Genomic DNA, 25373 nt, shown 5'->3' with positions numbered 1-25373 from the left:
ACAATAATACGCTTCAGTCCGGATCTATTTTTCATCTGTTCTTCTGGGTGCTTGATTGCTCCCTTTAATGTGGAAACTTAGAACTCCTCTTTTGGGGAATTAGAAAATTTTTTCTTTGATGACTTTCCATTTTCTGTTCTTTATGTGGATGCTGCGATTAGTCCTCTCAGTGTCACCTTCACTTCCCTTTTTTTTTCATTTTTCCTCACTTTCTGGAGAGTTCTTCAACTTTTTTATCCCATTTTTCTATTGAGTTTTCGTTTTTGCTGCTACATTTTTGGTATCCGAGCTTTCTGTTACTTATTATCTAGATACAGTATCCTGTTCTTATTTTATGATTGCACTATGTTTTTTCATTGCTCAGAGGAAATTTATTCACTTACTTTTAAAGTTTTCTGTTCCTTGATATTTTCAGTTTACGTCTGTGTGTTTGTTTCGGTTGCTGCCTTTTAAGTTAAAGGCTTTCTTCAGATATTTGGTAACTCCTTATGGTTTTCTTAGATTTTGACTGGGAGAGTAAAGCTATTTACAAGTTCTGAACTCCAAGGTGAGCCTGTCAGTTCTGAGCTTTACTCTGGGGCGATCTGACTGAGCTGCTCATTTGAAGGAACTTCTGGTGTTAGTATCCTTGGTTCTTTTCTTCCTGGGTGGATCAGATTATCTATCCAGAGAAGACTTTCAGTGTCCCGTTTGGAAGGTGAGGGAGAGCTGGTGCCAGAATATTTTGGGAGCTGAGGGTGGGGAGAAAGCTGAGGATCTCAGCATCCAGTATATGTGTATTCTTTTATTCTCTCTGTTACCTCTGTAGCCCAACTTGCACCTGTGCCAGATTTCCCCCCATTTGAGAGACCCTCTGTTTTAGTCTTCAGAGAATAAGGCTCCGGTTTTTGCCAGGATTGGGTAAGAGGAGTAGCCAAGCTCTGCAGCATAGGGTTTGGAGGTATCTGTGTTTCTGACTGATTTTTAAGTAGACTTTCAACCAGGCCTCCTTATTTTAGTCCCAATTCACTCTCACTTCCAAGGATACCTGGTTTCATTGATTCGTAAGTCTTTAGAGGATTCTGAAATTTAAATTGGGTTGGTTCTCAGCTTTGTCCACTGTCCCGTTAAGATTCAGTTTTTTCAGGCCTATCAACTGCATTTGCTTGCTAGCTTCTGAAATTTTACTGCTATTGTCTCTTCTCCTTAGTCTCTTTTTCCTTATAGGAGCAGTTTTGATGAGGTTTGATCCACCATGTTTACCTGCAAGTTGATAAAATCAGCTTCTTTTTGATGGTATATCCTTGGCTTCATTGCCTTGATTTATTTTAAATCACTTTATTCTCGATATCCCAATTTTCATATTTTCACCACTGAATAGACATGTAGAAACCAATAGTTAGAAAGATAAAATATCATATAGGTAGTCTACTCTGAAGTGAATTATTGGATTTAGCTGAACATCTCAAAACAAATTAGAATTTGATAGAACAGAGTAAAGAACAAATTAGATCTATTTTTTTACTATACTAGAAAATACATGGTATATATTTGTATCTTATTATAAGATTTCTATTTTTACATTTTTCATAAGTCTCATGACTTACTGATTTGCTAGAGCCACAGTAATATTTTATCTCATGCTTATATTCTAGAAATGTGGTATTCACGGATATAAATTCCATACTTCGCTACTTGGCTAGAATTGCAACTACATCTGGGCTGTATGGCTCTAACCTGTTGGAACATACTGAGGTAAGGAATGAACGTTTCCTTGGGTGTATTTTATTTTGTTTTGATTTAGGCTTTGGCTCTTTTGCGAACTTCATTTTATTGTTGGCTTATGGACTGTTACTCTATTTAAGGATATTAACAGTGTTAATCAGAGACCAAGTTAAGGAATTCTCATCTGTTTTTATTTTCAGAAAAAAAGTCTTAGCTCCTAAGTTTGCACTTTCAAACCCATACCAGCTGTTGAGTCATTTAGTGCTGTCTTCCTTTTCCTGAATTCCTAGAATTTCATAGCTGGATGTGACTGCAAAGGTCATCTTATGCTCTTATGCATCTTTCTTACCTGGCAGATGAGGCAGCAGTTCTTGAAAAGTTACAGGGGCCCAGGGTCACACACATTTTCCTTCTTAAGTATATACCTTATTAACTATAGCAGTAGTAGATTAACTTTCAATACGGCATTTTAGATGCCTTTTTTTCCCCTGTTTGTATTCAGCTCCAACTTTCCTAAATCTTACAAAATTCAGAATACAAAGAATAGTTTCCAAGTATTTACTTTTAAATTCCCCAAGTAGATGAATCTGTTTGGCTGGGTACTGTCTGTTGCACTCGGTCAGGCTCGTTATTCCTTCCTGCTTCCAGTTCTCATATTTTCCTTTTTCTTCCCTGAATTTCCTCTTCACACCCCTGCCAAAAAAAAAAAAGAAAAGAAAACATAGAAAAATAACCTATGTGTTTAAGTGCCAGTTTAGATCCCAGGCAATCACAGTTAAATCCACATAATGGTAAATTCTGTAATTGAGATGAGACAGGCATGGTTCTAGCTGAGGTTGTTCGTTTGCTTGTTTATATCTAAACCCTGGGGTGCATTTCTTTTCACAGATTGATCACTGGTTGGAGTTTAGTGCTGCAAAATTGTCTTCATGTGATTTGTTTACTTCTGCAGTCAACGAACTCAATCATTGCCTATCTCTGAGAACATACTTAGTTGGAAACTCCTTGAGCTTAGCAGATTTATGTGTTTGGGCCACCCTAAAAGGTATCAGTAATTCTTCTTGAAGAATTTCTATTTTAACTATTTAATATTTTGCTGGATAAGAGTTACATATATTTCTATGTATAGGAGGATCTGTCTACCTAATGGCAGTCACTTAGGACTTTCTCAAGAAGGAGTGACCTCCCTGGCTATTTTATTCCTCTCCAGTTACAGGAATTCCCCATCCTCTGCTGTCCCTGGAGGGTGGCCCCGTCTTACTGCTGCAGCTCCTCTCTTGCCTTTGGGGCTGGCCTTGTTCCTCATCCCATTTATGTCAGCACCTTTCCTGTCTCAGCCATCACTTAACTCCAGTTACTGTTGTTTCTGGTTGCTCAGTATGTGTGTGTGGGGTGGGGTGAGCTGGAGTTGTTTCTCTGGGAGGTCACTTTTTCCATCTTCTATGAGTACTCAGAATATGGGATCAATGAGAGACACAAAGGGGGCTTGAATTTTTGTTAGTTTATTTAACAAACAAACAAACCCTGCAGCAACTATGCCAAAATGTTTTATCATTCTTTAAATCTGGGTTATGTGAGCGTTTTTAAAACTTCGTTAAGATACTCTGTACCTTTTTTTTGGGCCACACCCCACGGCTTGCAGGATCTTAGTTCCCCGACCAGGGATACTGAACCTGCGCCTTTGGCCGTGAAAACATGGAGTCCTAACCACTGGGCCACCAGAGAACTCCCTCTCTGTACTTTTTTTTGTGGCTTAACCTTTCCTCTAAATTAAATTGTTATAATAATAACCAACGTAAAATGAAGGACTTTCCTAGTTAGAACTTTTCATCTGTAGGTTTATGACATTTTGGTCTTTTGATTTTTGAGTTCATGTTCATAAAAGAAAGATAATATCTTATGGAGGTAGCTTTGTGATGCTAAAGAATTACGTAAACTTTCCTTCAGTACCATTTTTGATATTACAACTGAAGAAAAGAGCTACTTCTTGATCTTGATTTTTATTTTGTTCTCTAGTTGATCCACTTAAAGCTTTTCCTCAATTATGAAATGTAGCATTGGCCTTCTAGTGGGTGTGTGGCTGTGGTGAGGGCAGGATTTAGGATTCACTCTAGTGAACTGAAATGAAAAAATATTTTAAATTAATTTTTGTGAATTCTTAAAATATGTTGAAGTATTAGAAATCACTTCTATGTGTACCAGATATTTTAAATTGCGTTATAGAAGCACAGCTTTTAAGCCATCTCATTTACTTAAATTAACTATGACTGGAACTTTGCTTTTGAATTTGCAGATATGTTGAATGGTTTTAAAATTATGTTTGCTAATAGGAAATGCTGCATGGCAGGAACAGTTGGAACAGAACAAAGCTCCAGTTCATGTAAAACGCTGGTTTGGTTTTCTTGAAGCCCAGCAGGCCTTCCGGTCAGTAGGTACCAAGTGGAATGTTTCAACAACCAAAGCTAAAGTGGTAAGCCTTTAAAATTTTTTTTAATGCTCACATCTTGTCTGCCTGAGATCTTAGATCTGAAAAGAAAATTATGTTCATAGTTTGGCTGTGTTTTTTTTTTTTCCCGATCAATTATAAAGGATCTTCTTGGAAGGATTTGTCATTGTTGAGTCTTGGCTTGCCTTTAACTGCTTGCCTACATTAAGCCTTAATCTTCATAATTATATTTCTAGATGATTATGATCAGTGTGTGTCCCTTAGGAAATCCAAAGCCCAAGTAACTAAAATTACATTATTTTATAACTATACCATCTTTTCTTTCTCCCAGATTTTCTTTTCTCTGGCTTTTGAACCATTGTGAGCTTGGAGTCCTGGGGCTCTGTAGAGCCTTTTTGTTGATTTTGTAGGAAGATGTGACATTGAAAACAGTAGAAAAAGGCCTTTCCCCCAATTAGAGTCTGTCTACTTTGATCTGTTTATATATTACAGAGAATATGTTTACATATTTACATATTACAAATTTTACTCCGATGCAGTACAATTTGAAAACTGTTGTCTGCTTGGGTAAAGACAGCACAGTCACCTCAGTTGTTCTGAGAAAGTGTTCACCACTTTCCACCTCTAACTGGTCAACAAGTTCCATTATTACTTCTTGTATCTATAGATTTGTTTTCTGTCTCCACTGCTGTTGATTTTTATTGAGGCCTCATTACCCCCAGCTTGTTTTAAGACCATAATGTCATCACTGAACTTCCTTTTTTTTTTTTTTGGTCTCTTCTTTTTTCTCGTTGAGACTTTGCACTATACTGGGTATAGTTTTAGAAAATACAGATAAGTAATTCCATACCCCTGAGGATTCCCCATTGCCAGAAACATAAAAGTCAACCTTAGAAGTCAGCCTTCATGTTTTGGACTTAATCGACTCTCAGCGTCTTGCCTGCCCACTCAACCTGCATTCCTAACATTGCACTGCTCTCCCCTGACTTTGAGTCTTACCTGTGCTGTTATTCCTTTTCTTAGAATGACTGCCCTTGTATACTCTCCATCTGATACATTTGCATTTATTTTTCAAGGTGCAGCTTGGTTCTTGCCTCCTTTTAAGCATTTTCCTGATGAGCCTAAATGCTGTTGGTTAACTTCAACTGATTTTGAATCTTCAAGTGCAGGGACAATATTCTAGCCAATTTTTTCTCATAACCGTGCTTGGTGCATAGTGGGTACTGAGTAAGTATTTGTTGAGTGAATTTATTCTTAAACATTTAACCATGTAACTATTTTTGTTGTTGTTGTTGTTCTGCTTTTCAGGTACCTGAGAAAAAGCAAGATGTTGGGAAATTTGTTGAGCTTCCAGGTGCTGAGATGGGAAAGGTTACCGTCAGATTTCCTCCAGAGGCTAGTGGGTAAGAAAATATAACTTATAATTGGATACATTTAGTGGAAAGGCTTTAAGACAGTTATCAAATACTTTAAAAATCAATAGGTTAATATATAGAAGGAAATAAGTAAGATTTTAATTGTGGGAGTTAAAATTCTAAACATCTTAATAGTTTTTAAATTATTGATAGTTAATTTATAAAAAGTTTGTAGTTTTCGCTTATTAAAGCAATAGGAAAAATAACATTTTAATTTTATTCCGGGCAGAATTTTAATTGTAAATAGAAAAACATCCATTAATAGAAAAGCTTAAGTTTTATTTACATTTTGAGATTTGGGGGGTGTCTTTTAATAAGGGTTTGTATTTGTATCCTGAGCAGTCCTTTCATTTAGCAGAAGAAGTTACGGTAGACGTATTTTAAGTTATTTTTTTTTCCCCAAGTAAAGTAAGTGGAGTCCTGAAAAGCCCATTCCTATTCATTTGTTTCCACTATTAGTAGGTTTCAAAACCCTTTTCACTCTTGGCAGCCGTAGAAAATAATAATATATGACTAGCTTGTTAGGGAGAAGGGCTGCTCTGGCCGGAGCCACTGGCCTGGGTCTGCCTGGGTCCTTGCCCAGCCTCCCCCAAGGCTGAGGGCAGTCTCCGCCTTTGCACATGTCACTCTCTGTGACTCACGCTGGACGAACTTCGTAAAAGAACCCTTCCAGTGATGCTAATGCAATAAAATGCCTTTTGTTAAAGCAGTTAGCCTCAGGAACTTAGCCATTGGGAAAGTATTGTGCTATATTTTACACATGAGATGGTTTTTTTTCCCCCAAATTTTGTTTAATTTCAGATTTTGTGTTCTGTAGCCAAATTCTTACCCATCTGTGATAAATGGAGTATGTAGACAGTAGGAAGTGGCAGATAAGGAAACAATTTTATTTTAGCTGTTCTTAATGTAGTTCTTCACAAGCTATTTTTATAAGTGCCGTTAACAGCAAGCCAGTTTTAGAATTCCACATCTTCTCTCTGCTTTTCTAAGTTTGCCGATTTAAGTGGTAAAATAAAGGACAGGTAGAAGGAGATGAGAGGGAAATAATGGCTCTGGGAAATACACAGACTGAATCATTAAATGACTGATTGATAGCTGACTAAGTGGAGTCAGTCATAAATAGGACTTACTCGACATAGTTTTATTCCCTCAGATACATCCTGGGCCCCTGTCACCCAGTATTCTGCCCTTGTGTTCTTGGTGTGAGAGGTCATGGTTGTTCCGTTGGGTAGTGACTTTAATGGTTTGAGAAAAGCTAGTTTTTTAGCCTTGGCTGTTTATAGCTATGCCATTTGAACATTTGTCCCTTTTGAATATTTTTCTATTTTCTGTCACTATCACTTCTTGGAGTAGTGATCTCATATTTATTTACTGTATAAAATATGTTTATTTGTTGCGAGTTATGTCAGTTTCAGTCCAACAGTTGAATACAGTTTTGGAATTTGGAATATAAGTCAGTGTTCAGGTTTAAAATCATTCATAATTTTGATCATATCTCCTTATACTGCAAAACAAGTCTTCTTTAAGTAGTTTTTTAATCATTTTTTTTCCTGTGTCTTTCATGAAGTCCAGAAGGCTTGAATTTTGCCTTTAATTCGTACTCATAGCTAACACGTAGATATAGCACCTGTTATGTGCAGGTACTTACCAAGCACTTTACATGTAGTAACTTGTTTAGTCCTGTCAGCCCTGTGAACAAGGCACTGTTGTTATCTCCAGTTTTCCAAATGGTTTCAGAAACTGATTCATACGATGTTTTAGCAACTTGCCAAATCCAAACCTACGCTGTCTGGCTCTAGAATCCATATGACTAAAAATTATATGCCTATGTCTGTTTTGTGTGGGAAAAGCCCAATATAGCATCAGTACTAACTAATGCAGCATGGAACATATTTTTCTTTAGCTCTTCTGATGTAGTTGTCTCTTGAGCCAATTATTTTACTTATCTTATGAATATTTTATAGTCCTGTTAGCTTTTCTGAGGTTTAGAATTGTGAGAATTGCACACATTATTTTAGATTCAGAGATAGTATCTTTAAGTGTAATAGTTTGATTTCATCCCACCTCTTAAGGGGAATTCCTGTAAAGCACATTAACTGTCAATTAGTCGGTAGTCAGTGATAATTAGTCTTCTTTTTTCTCTTCTTAACGTGTTATTGGTTGTAAGTAACACTTTCAGTGAAAACTGCACAAAGTATTTCTGTTTCGTTTTCAGAACTCACAGTCCTTTGTTTTACTTTTAATAAACTTTAAATTTTAGAGTAGTTTTAGATTTATAGGAATATTGCAGGGAAAAAAAAAAACCAAAAAGTTCCCTTGTACCTGTACCCAGTTTTCCTTAATAATCCTAAAGATATTAACTAATGTCTTACATTACTATGGTACCTTTGTCACAATTAATGAACCAATATTGATACATAGTTATTACCTAAACTCCATACTTTTTTGGATTGCATTAGCTCTTCCCTAATGTCCTTTTTCTCTTCCAGGATCTTATCTGGGATGCTATTTATGGTGCTTTATTTTATGCAGAAAGTTTTGAATAACCCTAAATGCATTGCATTGTACTTGTCTGCATTAAGCTATGCATATAAACTCTTTAAAAATGGAATCATTGACCTAGAGTGCTGTGTGACTGTCTCAAGAAACAGACTGATTTTAGAAATGATACAAAGACATATCATTGTACTTTTCCCTCCCCTCTTGATGTCACCTGAAATCAGAGGTGTGCGTGAAGCTGGGTGACTGCAGAGCAGTGCAACTGTGGCTGCTGTTATTGATGAAAAGTGTATTTTCAACAGTAGTGGTTTAGGATATTGCTTTTTACCCACTTCATTGATAGAGGAGGATGTTGATATGTAATTATGTTAACAGTGCCTCTGATTTATTTTACTCTCTGTAATGGTCAGCTGCCCATAGAACCGAATAGTGTTTTCATAGGTTGTGATCTCTGGAATATTGGTACTGGATGAGACCTTCAAGATCATTTAGTTAAAATCTTTTCATTTTGGCTTCTGAGAAAACAGAAGCCTAGAGAAGTAAAGTGCTTTCCTGTGGATTTCTGATTCTCACGTGCTCTTTTATTTAATTATCACAGTCACAGTGGCGTCCTCAGAGGTGCTTCTGTCTTGTTTGCAGTGGATGGGTTCCCAGTTCTCAGTAGCGTCTGGTCTTACTAAAGATCCACTATTGTGTAGCATCGCAGACAGTTTTGGAAGCAGTTTTCCTCTAACTAAATTACCTTTCATTCCTCAGTTAAAAAAAAAAAAAAAAGGAAAATAGAGAGTAGCCTTAAGGTTGTAATGTTTGTAAATAACTTATTCCTTTGTGAGATTTTACATATGAAATTGTTTCTTGTGATTATTTTATAAATGTTGTAGTCCTTTTTTTCTTCCTCAGGGGCAGATTTTCTATTACAGTACTTTTTGTTAGCAAATAAAATAAGACTGGAATACCAACTAGAAGGATTCTTGTTGAGTTCTCATCTCCTCAAAAAGGTTAAGTTTAAGTATTTAGTTAAAACATGTTAATGAGTTTCTTTGTAAAATGTTTTTGTTTTAGTTACTTACACATTGGGCATGCGAAAGCTGCTCTTCTGAACCAGCACTACCAGGTTAACTTTAAAGGGAAACTGATCATGAGATTTGATGACACAAATCCTGAAAAAGAAAAGGAAGATTTTGAGAAGGTAATTAAAGGTGTAGTGATGACCCTTTGTCAGTAAAGTTGATTAACATTAGAGGATGACCTGGTACCTTCATGGTATGAAAATAAAGTAAGTGTGTTCTCATAGCTGCTTCTTTTGCTCATCTGTATATTCTTTGCCTGCGACCTAAGCCAAGAATCGTTGAGCTCCCATACCAAAAAAACTTCAATTTATTTTTTTTCCTCCTCAACTGTTGTAGAATTTACTTAAGTGTTACATTTTCCTGCAAGTATCACTTTCTTAAATGAATTGGTCACTAGAGGCAGGTTTCCTTTTTGTCATATAATTTTATGAATGAAACGAACACCAAGTAGGTATTGGAAAATGTGAAGCCTCTTGTATCATCTGTTGAGAAGCACTGTAATATATTCAAAGAGAGGGCAAATAATTGTCAGCATGACCAATAATAATCAGCTTTTCCAGAATAAATGGAAAGCACCATGAGATCAGCTTTCTCAGCTGAAAATTTAGAGGCTAGTATAATGAATATCTCTCTCTCTCTCTTTTTTTTTTTTTTTTTTTTTCTTTTCTGATCTAATATCATACAACTTCCACAGCCGTTTCCAGGCTCTGTAAGACTGATGGTGTATTATTACATTTGCCCAAATGCAGTGTCAAGGATTGAAAATACACAAGAAAATGCAGAAGATAAACTGATGGTTATTTTGGATTCTTATTGCAGGTTATCCTGGAAGATGTTGCAATGTTGCATATCAAACCAGATCAATTTACTTACACCTCGGATCATTTTGAAACTATAATGAAATATGCAGAGAAGCTCATTCAGGAAGGGAAGGCTTATGTGGATGATACTCCTGCTGAGCAGATGAAAGCAGAACGTGAGCAGAGGATAGAATCCAAACGTAGAAAAAACTGTAAGGCACATTTAGTGTTTTATATTTTAATCGATATTCTTCTTGTATTCTGCTTCTTCAGTAGAAAAGGATCTCTGTGCAAGGTGCTGGTTTGAAACATATTTGGAAATAACGTTTCATATGTGAATTCATCTCTTAGAAATCTTTTCTCTTTCTCTAGCACCTTTACCTTGTTATTCCTTTGTTAGCGTGTGTGTGTGCCCTCAGCCTCTCGTTACCTGTGGTCTTTTGTGCTGCACTCACTCCATGTGATTCCTTCTGCAGCTTTTTTGTAATTCTCTCAATTTAAATACTTAGCTTTTCTAATTAGAATGTTTGATGATAGTGTTAGCCGCACCCAAATCTTCCTGTCAGCGTGTGAGTAAATGTGAATATAATATGTAAGCTTGATGCTACCCTATGTCTGAAATATCACTTAGCAAAAAAGCATACCTTTATTATTACTTGTTCCTGAGCTTCTGAATCTGGCTATTTTTATGCTGTAATTATGTTCCAGAACTTCCACACTACTATACTTAAATGTTTTTTTTTTAAGTTTTAAAAATCTTATTATCCAGTCTTTTTTTAGTATATATATATATTTTTTTTAATTAATTTATTTTTGGCTGTGTTGGGTCTTCGTTGCTGCGCGCGGGCTTTCTCTAGTTGCGGCGAGCGGGGGCTACTCTTCATTGCAGTGCGCAGGTGTCTCACTGCGGTGGCTTCTCTTGTTGCGGAGCACAGGCTCTAGGCGCGCAACTTCAGTAGCTGTGGCTCGTGAGCTCTGGAGTGCAGGCTCTGTAGCTGTGGCGCACAGGCTGAGTTGCTCCGTGGCACGTGGGATCTTCCTGGACCAGGGATGGAACCTGTGTCCCCTGCATTGGCAGGCGGATTCTTAACCACTGTGCCACCAGGGAAGCCCTATACTTAAATCTTGGGTGTCACATTTGGGAAGCGTAGTAAATTCAAAATGTTATGGAATTCTGTCTTTTTTTTTTTTTTTTTTTACCCCCTTTTAAATGTTTCTCTACATTTTCAGAGATAGTTAACAACTGGACTTTTAGATCTAACCTGACTCTTTGAGAACAGGTAAAGTGTCCATCGTATCTTCAGTAGATTCCACAGAGAATCATTGTTTAACAGTTCTTTCTTATTCATATGGGGCAGATACCTACCTGACATAGGTGGGACCTTAGTCAGTGGTGATATAGAGTTTTTTCCCTGGGATAAACTTGTATCACTGTTTCTATCATCTCTCATTTTTGGGGATCCAAGAGTATCCTGCTTCCTGCTGGAATGACTGAAGGTACTTTTGGGGAGCCGAGGGGCTCATGGCTCTCAGCCAGAGATGTGTTCTTTAGATGGGCATGTGCTGCAGCACCAATGCCTGGGCCAGGTCAAACCGGTCTGTCCCTTGGGTGTGAGGTGGCAAAGGAACAGAACACTTCTGCTTCCAACACCCAGTGGTAAATTGGCGGGGGCGACTGACTGGCCATTTGTGCCATGATGGGAACATGGAAAACACTGGCTGAGAGAAGCCTTCAGGCCTTAGACATCATCTCTTACCCTTCATCAGTGCTACCTCAGTGGAATGTATTGACTTCTAAAACATACAGAGTACGTTTCCTAGGTGTTTTGTGGAATTTCTTCATTAAAAAAACAATGCATTTCCTCTTGGTATCAGATATTGGAACTACTATGGTACTTTTAAACTAGTGGAGTGTGCTTACAAAATCAGAATGTGAAAATTTGTGTCAAATTATAAGGCTGTTATTCATCCAGGTTAGTAATACATTAGATAAACTATAGTGTAACTGTCATTTTATAGCTGTTGAGAAGAATCTACAAATGTGGGAAGAAATGAAAAAAGGAAGCCAGTTTGGTCAGTCCTGCTGTTTGCGAGCAAAAATTGACATGAGCAGTAACAATGGGTGCCTGAGGGACCCAACGCTTTATCGCTGCAAAATTCAGCCACACCCAAGAACTGGAAATAAATACAAGTAGGTGTATTTCATTCATTATGCTCCGTAGCGTACTAGGCTTTTGCTTTGATGCCTCTGTAAACATGGAGTAGGGAGTAGCTGCAGAATAGTCAAGAGATCTGGATCTTTGTTCCTTCATGGCCTTCGGTAAATCATGTAGCCTCTGGTTACTTACCTAGCAATTAAGGTTATATTAGGTTGTGTCTAAGATCATTTCCATCTATAAAAGTCCTTGAGTCTGCCTAAAGTTGCATTTTATGTATTGATCAGGTATACTGTGGTCTGTTTCTTTAGATGAAGATACTCCTTTTCCTATAATAAACCTTGATTCTGCTAGACAGAAGTTTATTCGTAAACATGTTAGAAGATTTAAAGAAATATGGACAAGAAAGTATTGTGTTTTTTCTAATTTTGGTTAGTTTTCTGTGTGGTTTTCAGGTTAATAGATTTTTTTTTTTCTTTAAATCTCCCCCACCTGGCCATTAATTTATAAAGTAACCATAGAATATATTTTCTTATACTTTGAAGAAGCCTACTACATACAGATGCTGAATTGTAACTTCTGAAGAGATTGGTGAATGTAAATGATTTCCTGAGTAGCTAATGTAACTTTCTTTAAACTTGTGGGTACAGGTATGTGTATCTGTATCTGGACAAACACTTCATGTGTGTATATATATGTCCTTCATTTTTAACAGGGCAATTGCTCCTTGTTTACTAAACAGATGCTTTGAATACATTTTGGAAAAGTGAATTTGGATACACGTTTTCAGTATCAAATAATTAATTGCAAAGAGTAGTGCAGTAGCATCTTAATGAAGTTGTATCTTAAAATTTAGAAGGCATAGTGCAGTAATATATTTTTAAAAATTCAAATGGAAACTGCGGATGTGTTGTGTACATTATTTTAGACAGAAATTGTTTTTAAGCCTATTCCATCTTAAATGGAATTTTAATCAACCTAATAATTTTCTTTTACTTGTCAGAGAAGGAAACGTTCTAATTTTGAATTCATTTACTTACGAAAGTATTAAACCTAGAGATTTACTTGAGTGTGGGATTATTTAAGATATTGAAAAGCTAAATTCCCTTGAAATTATTATTGCTTCTTACCATGATATACATTGGCCGTTACAGAAATATGATTATAGAATTCACTGCACCAGTATCCAATTGTCTGTTAAATTGCATATTTGCTTTTTTGTTTGAATATTGAGTGGTTAATTGATTCACTGTCCTCAAAGTCTGATTTAAAAAAATGTTTTGATGTACTTTGAGTATTATGAGTCATAACACCTGTTGGTTTTTAAGGCATTCTTACCTTGTAAAGAATTATGTTTTGAATTAGTACTGCTGCTTATAATGCCTAATCTAAGGTGAAATGGGTAAAATCCTTCATTGATTTTCAACATATTCACTTTTTTCCTAGTGTTTATCCGACATACGATTTTGCCTGCCCCATAGTTGACAGCATTGAAGGTGTTACACATGCCCTGAGAACAACAGAATACCATGACAGAGATGAACAGTTTTACTGGATTATTGAAGCTCTAGGCATAAGAAAACCATACATTTGGGAATATAGTCGGCTGAACCTCAACAACACAGTGCTATCCAAAAGAAAGCTCACGTGGTTTGTCAAGGAAGGACTAGTCGATGGATGGTATGTGTGCTGTTATCTGGTATGTGTGCTGTTATCTGGAATTTTGAGAGGAAGTCAGGACATGGTACATCACTAATTTTTAAACTGCTTGGAGGGGTGGGGAGGAGGAATGGGAGGGGTTGAAATGGATAGGGCTGTAGGGTTTCTGGTCCTTGTCTTTATTTTATCCAGGTTCTCAGGTACCGCTCTCTTTTGCTTTAATGCAGCAAACATGGAGTGCCCACGTTTGGGCACAAAGATGGAGTCCATGTTTGGGACTAGAAAACGTTTGAAAGTCTCTGTAGCACATTAATAACCTATATGGGATTTCCATGAGAACGATGAGTATAAAACTTAAAGTCATCTTAGAGGCATGTATCCATGTAAATGAAACCTGTTCAGTTGGGTTTCCACACTTATAAGCCTAAGAATTTTTTTTTTTTACCTGAATTAACAAGAATATGTATATTAGTTTTTATTAGCATCATGTAATAGTGACACATGTTAAGTATATACTGAATCATATGTAATTCTAGACTATTTTACTGTGGAGCTGAACTTGATAAAGGGGAAGTTTACCTTGGGCCACATACAAGGGGTGTTATTGCAAACTTGCTGAAGTTTGCAGATCTCTGCAGAATATTAGTGACCAACATGTATATTTTTTACAACCCAAAAGGCTTTATAAAGTGTATTTGTACATGAATGAGAGGCTAACCATCTCTTTTCTGTGTCTCATGGTCATATGTAGAAGAGGGATCTTGTATGTTTGTTAAATAAAAAGCAAATAAAAATGTGGTAATGCATATGTTTTCTGTATTTGAAAACATCACCTTTGTGTCTTTTTTCAAATGTCCTTTTACTGTTTCCAGTAGTGCATTTATTTTAGTAATTTTTGACTAGTAAGCAGCTTTCTTCTTCCATGGACTTGGACCCAGTGGTATTATGATCTGCCTAATTATTACAACCAGCTCTTAGTCCAGATGTTTAACAAACGGGTTATAATGTTATGCAGTAAGGTATATTGTACTCTCTGCACCTACACGTTAAAAATGTTTCCTTGGTTCTTAAAACTTGCCGTATTTCCCAGGGATGACCCACGATTTCCTACGGTTCGCGGTGTGCTGAGAAGAGGGATGACAGTTGAAGGACTGAAACAGTTTATTGCTGCTCAGGTGACTTATAGTTTCTTTTCCAGCTTCTCTGTTTGCATTTTTTTTTTTTTTTCTTCTGGTACACGGGCCTCTCACTGTCGTGGCCTCTCCCGTTGCGGAGCACAGGCTCCGGACGCGCAGGCTCAGCGGCCACGACTCACGGGCCCAGCCGCTCCGCGGCACGTGGGATCCTCCCGGACCGGGGCACGAACCCGCGTCCCCTGCATCGGCGGGCGGACTCTCAACCACCGCACCACCAGGGAAGCCCTGGATTTTTAAGTATCTAATAATATCCTTTTAGTCTTTATTATTCCTGTTGTTGCTTCTGTTCTTTGCTTGTTGCTTATAACGCAAGGGCAGAATGTTTTTGAAAAAAACACTGTTATAATAATGAAAAATTGAGAATGTCCTAAACTATGCTAGGGTTGGACAAAGGCAGCTGTGGTGTTTTTACCCAGTAAAATATATGACTGTTGACTCTAATTGTTCAGGGTAACGAGATTAGTGTGTACATACTAAGTTTTATATTCCAGTGGAAGTAAACTTGTAAGTGTTGATTGGGTTTATTTTCTGGCATGCTTAACTTAAAGAAAATATTCTGGTTAATACTTCTTGCCCTTTAAGCTGTTCTATTATTGTTTTTCTAGGGTTCTTCACGTTCAGTTGTGAACATGGAATGGGACAAAATTTGGGCGTTTAACAAAAAGGTACATGTTTTGGCTCCTGGTCGTTTTTGTGTGTGTGTGTGTGCGCCTAACTCCTAAGTAATAGATTACATGTAGAGTTCACTAGTGTGCCCATGGCAGGGAAAATTTTGTGAAGAATATTACAGTTTTGCAGATTTTTCAGGAAAATGGAATGTTTTACTTTTTTAAACATATAAAGTGCATTAAGCCTATATAAACTATACCAAACAAGAACAATGATTAAAACAAACTTGGAGTTATGGGGAATGGTAACAGTTTTTTCCTTAAATCTTTTTTGAACACTTTGCATTTCATTTTTCTGCTTTCAAGCTGCGAGCTCTCTGTAAGAAGGTATTACTTAATGCTTTTATTTGCCTTACTTAGCACATAGCTTTTAGCATATTACATGTTATAACCTGAGATGTTATACAGCTTTGAAGCACAATCACATTTATATGAGACTTGCTTATGCAGACCCACTGGAATGCATTATTCCTAGTTTTAAAAAAAGCATGTCCTCTAGTTTTCTTGGTGGCAAAGGGAAGATTTGGCTCAGTCCATTCTGCTGTTCCCTTGTTTACTGAGAGGACATAGAGTTTTACAGTTACAGATTCCATTGAATTGTATCGAAGGTTCGTTAATTATAATCCCTGTGTCTTATTGAATCTAGCTTAAAAAAAAAAAAAGCTGTGTCTTAAATAAAAGTCAAATGAGGAATACTGCATATTGACATTGTTAATTGGAAGCAGATGCTTAGCCACTATAATAAGGCAAATCATTGTTTTAAACCATGGCTTCTGTGATTGTGTTCTGTGAATTCTTTTTCTTTGTGTTGCTGCTTGATCGTGCTGATGCCTTGCCTCAAAAAATAGTTGCTTGTCTCGCATGTGTCTTGAATTTATTTTATTCAGTCTTTTGTGTTTAGTCAGTTTTGGGGTACATAATGGAATTATTAATTGGTTCGCTCTGTTGCTGCAGTTACTAATAAACACGTTCAAAACTTGTAGGCAGAGTTAACTTTGGAATACTTTTCATTAATAATCCATGTACGTTTAGTTCGAATAGAAGAAATGCATTTCACTACAGGCCAGTAATTCTACAGGGTCTGTTAAATGCACAGCATATTCCCCTGTCTTCTTTCCTTCCGTTTTTCTCTCCCTAGATAAATCACTTTCAGCTCTTTTAGATAATTTTTTTGGTATTTATTGCCCATATCTCTAAATGAGACGTGTGTGTGTTGCTTCTTCTTGATTTTTTTGTTTGTTTGTTTGCTTTAGGCATCATCAATTTACTTTTCACAGTGGAAGATGATGAGGGTTTGGGTCTCCTGTTTTTTCTCCTGACTTGTTGGCTTTCTTGTGGCTGATTGTTTTGTTTTGTTTCCCTCATTTGTTTAATTTTCTAATTCCATCTCAGACTCTGTGCAAGTTGTCTAAATCTCCTGCCAGAATGTCCGCATGCCTCAGGTATTTCAGTTTCACGTTAGAGACGTCTCTGCCGGGGCCTCCGTGCTGCTCACGTCTGATCTTGATGAGAGGCCTGTTAACTTCTGAAGCACGGCTGTCTGCCCAGGTCCATCTTCCTCGCCGCCCTGAGAAGTCCTTTGCTTTTCTTCTGTGACGGATCATCTGGCTCTTGGATCTTCCTTCTCCTTTTATTGTCTTTTCGCTTTGCTGCGCTGTGTCCTCTGGTAGCTCCCTGAGAAGGGGAGCACGGGATGAAGATTTTGGGGCCTTTTATGAGAACAGCTTCTTCACTTGGAGATTTCACAATGATGTGCCTTGGGGTGGGTCTGTTTTCATTCACATCCATTGGAGGAACATGTGGCTTCCAGACTGGAAACTCGTTCCGTCAGTTCTGGGGAATTTTCCTGAGTTCCTTCTGTTTCTTTGTTTTTTTTTTTTCTCTACTGTGTTGTCTTTCTCCTCTGTGGAACGTTTCTTGAGCACGTGTTGGGTTTCCTGGACTGTTGCTCTAATTTTGTTTTCTCTCTCGTGTTCCATCTCATCTTTTGGCTTTACTTTCTGGTAGATGTACGCGGCCCTATATGTTCTCAGCTTTTGTTGAGTTTTTCACTTCTGCTGTCATATTTCCAAGATTTCTCGTTTGTGCTTTGAGTTTTCAGAGTAGCTTCCTGTTCCTATTTTATGGTCATAATAGGATAAGTGGTATTTTTTTCTTATGTCTTTCCTCCAGCTTGTTTAGTGTTTTTTTCTTTGATACTGAAGGCATTTCTCAGACATCTGGCGAGCCTTGGTTATCTGCTCACCTTTAACACAGGGGACTGAGGGAGGGATGGGAAGCCCTGAGAAAGAGATTGGGCTTGTCAGCTGTGCCTGCCTCACTGTAAGATGGTCTGGCTAGCCGCTTAGTTGAAAAGCCTCGACGTCAGTAACCTTACATCTCATCTCTTGGACTAGGCAGTTTTTCCAGAGGAGTTTTCTTTCAGTTAAGTTGGCAGAGATTGTGAAGGTCTGACTTCCAGGGCTTTGGAACTGACTGGGGAAAGCTCTGGGGACTTGACGTCTAATATCATACATTTTCTTAATACCCTTGTCTCAGTGCAGAACCCTCAGCTTCAGAAGAAGAGTCTCTGGACCTCTTGGAGTGATTTAAAACCACTGATCCAGAGACTTTGAGAATTGTACAATTTTAGAACTGAAAAAGACTTTAAAATCTTTTAATCCAGGATGTCCCAAACCTGTCTGATCCTAACCATCCTGTGGAATGCTTGTTTAAAGTAGATTTCCAGACTTGACTTCAGACGATTAGAATCGTAGTCGTTCAGGGTTAAGTGCTATGAGAGTGTGTGCCCGCCGGTGCCCTAAGGGATCCTTGTAATCAGTCAGGTGTGAGAAACAGTCTTCTGCTCTCTTTGTCAGTTGAGGAAACTGAGCTGCAGTGAACCGAAGTAAGTTTCTCAGGTTGGATCGTCTTGTTTTAGCTTCTTTAAAAGAAGAAAGTGTATCTTACTGGCTTAAATACTAAACTGAGTAGTCACAGATTAAATCTGTGATCATTCTAACCCAGTAGAAGCTGAAAGAAGGAACCCTTAACCAGTAAGGATCACTTTTAAACCTCAAGGAAGGAGAGAACGAAATAGTGAGTTTAGAGGGAGGCTGGTGCTGATTCAGTACTGGCATGAAAATATAAGCAGGTAAGGAGTGGCGATCAAGGGGAGGTTAGATGGCTTTTCAGACTTTTCTGACTGACCCTCTGAGCATGGTTTCTTCTCTAAGTTCATTCAGAATTTCTGAAAAATACTCTCAAAGCAAACAACAACAACAAAATACCAGCCAAACAGTAGCAACAACAAAAACCCAATATAAACCAAAAGACACAGCCAAGTTTAATTAGCCATACCACTATTTCCTGCATCCTTCTAATGGGAAAAAAAAATGACTTTTGTTACTTTACTTAGCTCTTTGACTCCGCACCTGCTTCTGTCTACATTTTTCTTCCAAATGCTTGCTTGGTTTAGTGTCTAAATACTGCTGTTGTGATTGGCATCGTGGATAATTTTAAATTAAATAGTGAAACGAGAAAGATACGTCGGCTCCAGAAGGGGGTGCTGCTTCCGTTTTGGAGGCAGATTAGCTTAGCGTGCCATCAGTACTACCATTTATCCGGTTAACCTGTGCATCTGTGCTGATTACCTGCGTGTGCCAGGCCCTGGGGGACGCAGTTGTCCCCTGTACACGTGTGTGTATATATGGCATGCAGACCAGTAGAAATACTTGTTTACTTTTCATCTGTAGAGTTGCCTTATTATAGTGACCTAATGCTGTTCTGCTTTTGATGCTGGTGTGTTGCCTAACTGCTCACAGAAAATGATACTAAAACACAGATATATCTCGATTCCTTCAAAACAGTCTTCTCCAGCGATACAAAATGGAGTATCACGTTTACCTGTAGGATTGTTACCTAACCCCACAGGATAATTTTTCTTTCTAGCATCAGAGTTAAAAATTACTTTCAAAATATTTCTCACATGCTTTAACTCTTGGTTTCTTTTCGCTTGTCAGTAGTTACTCTTGGAAGGGAAACTCTGAATCCTTCATGCAGGCTTTGTTTATGATTGTTTCTCTTTTTTCTACTTGACCAGCTAAGTGTTAGAGAAGAGTTAGCTGGTAAACCAAAACATTAGTAAATGCAGTAACAAAGAATGCCAGTTGTTATTCCTGTGCTACTACTTATTTTATTGATGAAGTTCTAGAAACTATCTGAATGTTTTAACACAAGAATGCCTTTGTTGCAGGTCATTGACCCGGTAGCTCCCCGCTACGTCGCGTTGCTGAAGAGGGAGGTGATCCCGGTGAACATCCCTGAGGCCCAGGAGGAGATGAAAGAAGTAGCCAAACACCCCAAGGTCACCCTCCAATTGCACCAGTGTTGTTCTCTCTGTTAAAGGAGCAGGATCATCAAAGGGAAAAATGTGCTTTGGTGGCAATAGCATGATTGGGGACCATTATTTTTTTTTTTGGGGGGGGGGACCATTTTCGATCCAGCATTATTTGTCAGGATTTCATACTAATTAAAAAAAAATTTTTTTTTCAATTTTTTTATACAGTTTTTAAAGGTTACTTTCTGTTTACAGTTATTACAAAATATTGGCCCTATCTCTGTGTTGTGCATCCTTGAGCTCATCTTACACCCATTTGTTGTACCTCCCACTCCCTCACCCCTATATTGTCCTGTCCCCCACCCCTCCCCACCTGGTAACGACTGGTTTGTTCTCTGTATCTGTGAGTCTGCCTCTTTTTGTTATATCCACTAGTTTGTTGTATTTTTTTAGATTCCACATGTAAGTCACATCATATAGTATTTGTCTTTCTCTGTCTGACTTATTTCACTTAGCATAAGCCTCCCAAGTCCATCCATGTTGCTGCAAATGGCAAAATCTCATTCTTTTTTATGGCCGGGTAATATTCCAGTGTGTGTGTGTGTGTGTGTGTGTGTGTGTGTTTGTACACCACGTCTTTGTCCATTTATCTGTTGATGGACACTTCGGTTGCTTCCATATCTTGGCAGTTGTAAGCAGTGCTGCTATGCACATTGGGGTGCATGTATCTTTTCGAATTAGTGTTTTTTGTTTTTCTCGGATATATACCCAGGAGTGGAATTGCTGAGTCTTATGTTTTACGTTTAGTTTTTGGAGAAACCTCCTTAACGTTTTCCACAGTGGCTGCACCAGTTTACATTCCCACCAACAGTGCACAAGGGTTCTCTTCTCTCCACATCCTCTCCAGCATTTGTTATTTGTGTTCTTTTTGATGATAGCCATTCTGACAGATGCAGGGTTACATATCTCATTGTGGTTTTGGTTTGCATTTCCCTGATGATTATGGATGTTAAGCATCTTTTCGTATGCCTGTTGGCGATCTGCATTTCCTTTGGCAAAACGTCTATTCACTTCTTCTGTCCATTTTTAAATTGGCTTGTGGTTTTGTTGTTGTTGTTGTTGTTGTTGTGTTTTTTTTGTGGTACGCGGGCCTCTCACTGTCGTGGCCTCTCCCGTTGCGGAGCACAGGCTCCGGACGCGCAGGCTCAGCGGCCATGGCTCACAGGCCTGGCCGCTCTGCAGCATGTGGGATCTTCCCGGACGGAGGCACGAACCCATGTCCCCTGCATCGGCAGGCAGACTCCCAACCACTGCGCCACCAGGGAAGCCCTGTTCGTTTTTTTGATGTTGAATTGTATGAGCTGTTTAAGAATTTGATACTAATTGAGTAAATGTCTTTGTGGATTTCTTACTGAAGAAATTTATTCTAACGGTATTACTATCCACAGCACATCACACACAACTGTTACACTCAGTTGGTGCCTATTTTTTATTTTGTGGAGATAGCATATTAGTGTATAATAAGAATTTATTTCTTCCTGGAGGTATTATATAATCCGTGCTCTTATCTCTGTGTGAAAGCTGAAGTGCATTCTCTATTAGCTGGGTTATTCACTGTTGCCTTTAAGCCAAAACATTTGACCTAATAATATTGAATCACAGCTTGAGTCCAGAGTGTATCACGCTGCCATTGGCTCTGTTTTAGAAAATATCAATGAAGTGACAATGACAACTGTCTATCTAAATTCAGAGTATAAATCTTAAATACAGGTAGCAGGGAGTTCCTCTTAGTTAAGCCATGTTTGTTGTTTCACATGGTTATAACTGCTAGGTTGATAGTCTTGAAGAAAAAATAGATCCTTTTGTTCCAGTTTTGTGAGTTGTCTGTAAATATCTTTATTATCCGATGAAGCTTACGTCCATAGACTAACTCACTCATACACTCATAGGCTAATATATTCATAACCTTACTCATAACTATGTTATGTTCATAGACTAACTCACATGTAAGGTAACATGTTTCATGAAGAGCTATACATGTTCCAAGTGGTAGCCTATGATTGCCTTTCTCTGTATGACATTAGCTTCTGTTTCATTTGGAAGACTTATTCTGAGGGTACCCCTCCCTGATAAGATTTGGGGAGAGTGTGTGTGTGAGATTGATTTGGCTTTACCGTTGCCTTTATCTTGCACCTGATGGGTTCAACCTGGTGAATGAATGGTGGTTTCTGATGTATCATATCACCCGCTACCGTTAGCTTAAACGTGAAGCTGAATGTTTTAAAATTTGAATGGTGAGAATAAAACTTCTAAGGGTGCTTGTTTGTAATAATAAAGAATAAGTAATAGTTAAATAGTTAATTGATTAGGAAACACTTTAAATGATGACTGGATTGCTGAGTTTGCTCTGTGGAATTTTCATTTTCCTTTCCCTCACAAAGTGTTCTACATTTAGCCTGTCAGCATTCTGTTCGGAGCCCAGCACAGTATAAGTTGTTGCAACATACTGATTTTTTTCAAGTGCATTGGTGCGTTCAGTGAACAATTATTGAACGCATGTTATTTAACATTTATTCAAAGGATCGTCTTACACTTTTTTTTTCTTTTGATTTCGGTCAAACAGAAATCTGAAATTTAACAAATACAGCGTTCTTTGTATTTTCCGGATCTCTTTTTCATCCTCATATAATATATACCGAAAAGGCAGAAAATTCATCTTTCTATACATGTATGCTACTCTCTTTAAAATTTGTCTCCTAAAATGTGAAAGATCTACCATTTCCTGCTAAGATGACGTCTGTTCCTATAGTGATGTTCCACAGCCACTGATGAGGAGTGACTTTATTTTCTCTTTTGCTGCAAAAGCAGTGAGATTTTTGAGGCTAGCAAAGCAGATTCCGGTTGGAGGAACACCGTGAGACAAACACTGTCTTAGCTCTAAAAACAAAGAATGATTGTTTTAGGCTGGAAGTAATCTCAGGGGCAGACCACCTCATCTGACTCCAGTGTGTTATTGGTCAGGTGTCTGACTCAGGATCACAGAGCTGGGAATCAGACTAATACAGATGACTTAAGGAATAAAATGAATGAATGTGTAAATTTCATACCGGGTTCAATAGTTGTTGTTTCAACCAACATTCTCTCTCTCTTTTTTTTAATCCATCAGAATCCTGATGTTGGCCTGAAGCCCGTGTGGTTTAGTCCTAAAGTTTTCATTGAAGGTGCTGACGCAGAGACGTTGTCAGAGGGTGAGACGGTTACCTTTATAAATTGGGGCAACATCAACGTAACTAAAATACACAGGTAAGAACTTTTTGTTTGTCTCTAATAAATATGGAAGGAAAGTCTTTTATGTTTATTCATTTATTAAAAATTACCTAATTCAGACCCATCCATGATGCTGGCTGGTACATCTACCCAGGCATAGACGCTGCAGATTCTGGACACGTTAAGGTTTTTTTCCATATATGTTTCATTACATTAATAGGGTATTAGGATATTGCTTGTGATGTTGAAAACGACTGCATGTAGATATAAAGAATAATTCTAGGGCTTCCCTGGTGGCGCAGTGGTTGAGAGTCCGCCTGCCAATGCAGGGGACATGGGTTCATGCCCCGGTCCGGGAAGATCCCACATGCCGCGGAGCGGCTGGGCCCGTGAGCCAAGGCTGCTGAGCCTGTGCTCCGCAACAGTGAGAGGCCCGCGTAATGCAAAAAAAAAAAAATAATAATAATAATAATAATAATTCTAATGCTTTAGGCCCCCCTTTTATCATCTAATTCTCAGAATGCGATTGCATGGTGGAGAGATCCTTTGGACAGAAATTGTATGTATAACATTCTGTATCCTGAGGTCTACTTTATTTTTTATTTTTAAATTTTTTTATTAATTAATTTTTATTGGAGTATAGTAGCTTTACAATGTTGTGTTAGCTTCTACTGCACAGCAAAATGAATCAGCCGTACATATACATATATCCCCTCCCTTTTGGCTTTCCCTCCCATTTAGGACACCACCGGGCATTAAGTAGAGTTCCCTGTGCTATACAGTCTGCTCCCCTCAGTTGTCTATTTTATACCTAGTGTCAATAGTGTATGTGTGTCAGTCCCAGTCTCCCAATTCCTCCCACCCCACCCCTTTCCCCCTTGGTATCCATACTTTTGTTCTCTACGTCTGTGTCTCTGTTTCTGCTTTGCGAATATGGTCCTCCATACCATTTTTCTAGATTCCACATGTATGGGTTAATATGCGATATTTGTTTTTCTCTTTCTGACTTACTTCACTCTATATGACAGTCGCTAGGTCCATCCACGTCTCTACAAATGACCCACTTTTGTTCCTTTATATGGCTAATATTTCATTGTATATGTGTACCACATCTTTTTTATCCATTATTCTGTTGATGGACGCTATAAAATCTACCTTAAATTTAATCGTTCTGTGGTGACTATGAACTTTCCAGTTATTATATTGTGCTACACTTACCAGTTCTTAAGATTACATAAATGGGACATCGTATGCTAAGATTAATTTAGTAAACTCTGAAATCTCAGTTGTCGTGTCATTACACGTGATGGCAAGTAATTGATAAATGTTTTGAAATACAGCAGTTTAGATTTTTTTTTTTTTTAAAAATTAATTAATTAATTCATTTATTTATTTGTGTCGGGTCTTAGTTGGGCGCGCAGGCTCAATCGCCCTGCGGCATGTGGGATCTTAGTTCTACAACCAGGGATCGAACCCACGTCCCCTGCACTGGAAGGTGGAGTCTTAACCACTGGACCACCAGGGAAGTCCCAGTTTAGATTTTTTAATGCTTTCACTCCAGGTGACTTTACAGTTCATAAACGTGTCCGTGTTCTTCATCAGATGTATGGGGGATCTGTCCACGTATTAGTATCTTGATAGCAGGGACTCTACTTCATTCATCTCTTAACCAGTTAATGTCTGGCACCTACGAGAAACTCAAATAAATGTTTTATTTGAAATTTTTCCAAAGAAAATTCCCTATCCATTTATTACAGGTACAGAACAAAATAATGCATTTGTGGCAGTTAAGGTAGGTTTGTTTTCTGAAAACACTTCCCTCTCTTATTTTTAGAACTGCAGAAGGAAAAATTGTATCTCTTGATGCAAAATTGAATTTGGAGAACAAAGACTATAAGAAAACCACTAAGATCACGTGGCTTGCCGAGACCGAACGCGCTCTTCCTGTCCCAGCCATCTGTGTCACTTACGAGCACTTGATCACAAAGCCCGTACTGGGAAAAGAGGAGGACTTTAAGCAGTATGTCAACAAGAACAGTAAGGTAGCCTCCTGAAGGAAACCCTGTTTCGTCTTCCTCTGTTGTATCAGAGGAATTCTTTAGAATTCCTCTTTTAGAATTTTTTCTTTAGAATTTTTTATTAGTTTTTTTTTTTTTTTAATTACTTTTTTTTTTT

General features: G+C 38.0%; 1 protein-coding gene across 2 annotated transcripts in view; it reads left to right on the top strand.

The window, feature by feature from the left end:
- Positions 1-25373, top strand: part of EPRS1 (glutamyl-prolyl-tRNA synthetase 1) — a 69119-nt gene that overhangs the window by 5351 nt on the left and 38395 nt on the right. The window contains exons 3-16 of one of the 2 annotated variants that reach the window (XM_067027800.1): positions 1635-1734; positions 2593-2749; positions 4035-4174; positions 5459-5553; positions 9127-9253; positions 9954-10146; positions 11954-12125; positions 13537-13770; positions 14840-14924; positions 15551-15610; positions 15920-15940; positions 19848-19958; positions 23098-23234; positions 25033-25240. In XM_067027800.1, coding sequence (XP_066883901.1) covers positions 1635-1734; positions 2593-2749; positions 4035-4174; positions 5459-5553; positions 9127-9253; positions 9954-10146; positions 11954-12125; positions 13537-13770; positions 14840-14924; positions 15551-15610; positions 15920-15940; positions 19848-19958; positions 23098-23234; positions 25033-25240 — 1840 coding nt within the window. The remainder of the gene's footprint in view (positions 1-1634; positions 1735-2592; positions 2750-4034; positions 4175-5458; positions 5554-9126; positions 9254-9953; positions 10147-11953; positions 12126-13536; positions 13771-14839; positions 14925-15550; positions 15611-15919; positions 15941-19847; positions 19959-23097; positions 23235-25032; positions 25241-25373) is intronic. The other variant, XM_059039685.2, reaches the window with a different exon arrangement.

The sequence above is a fragment of the Kogia breviceps genome, chromosome 1, assembly GCF_026419965.1.
Source record: "Kogia breviceps isolate mKogBre1 chromosome 1, mKogBre1 haplotype 1, whole genome shotgun sequence".
Taxonomy (NCBI): Eukaryota; Metazoa; Chordata; class Mammalia; order Artiodactyla; family Physeteridae; genus Kogia; species Kogia breviceps.
This window is presented reverse-complemented; position numbering and strand designations above follow the sequence as displayed.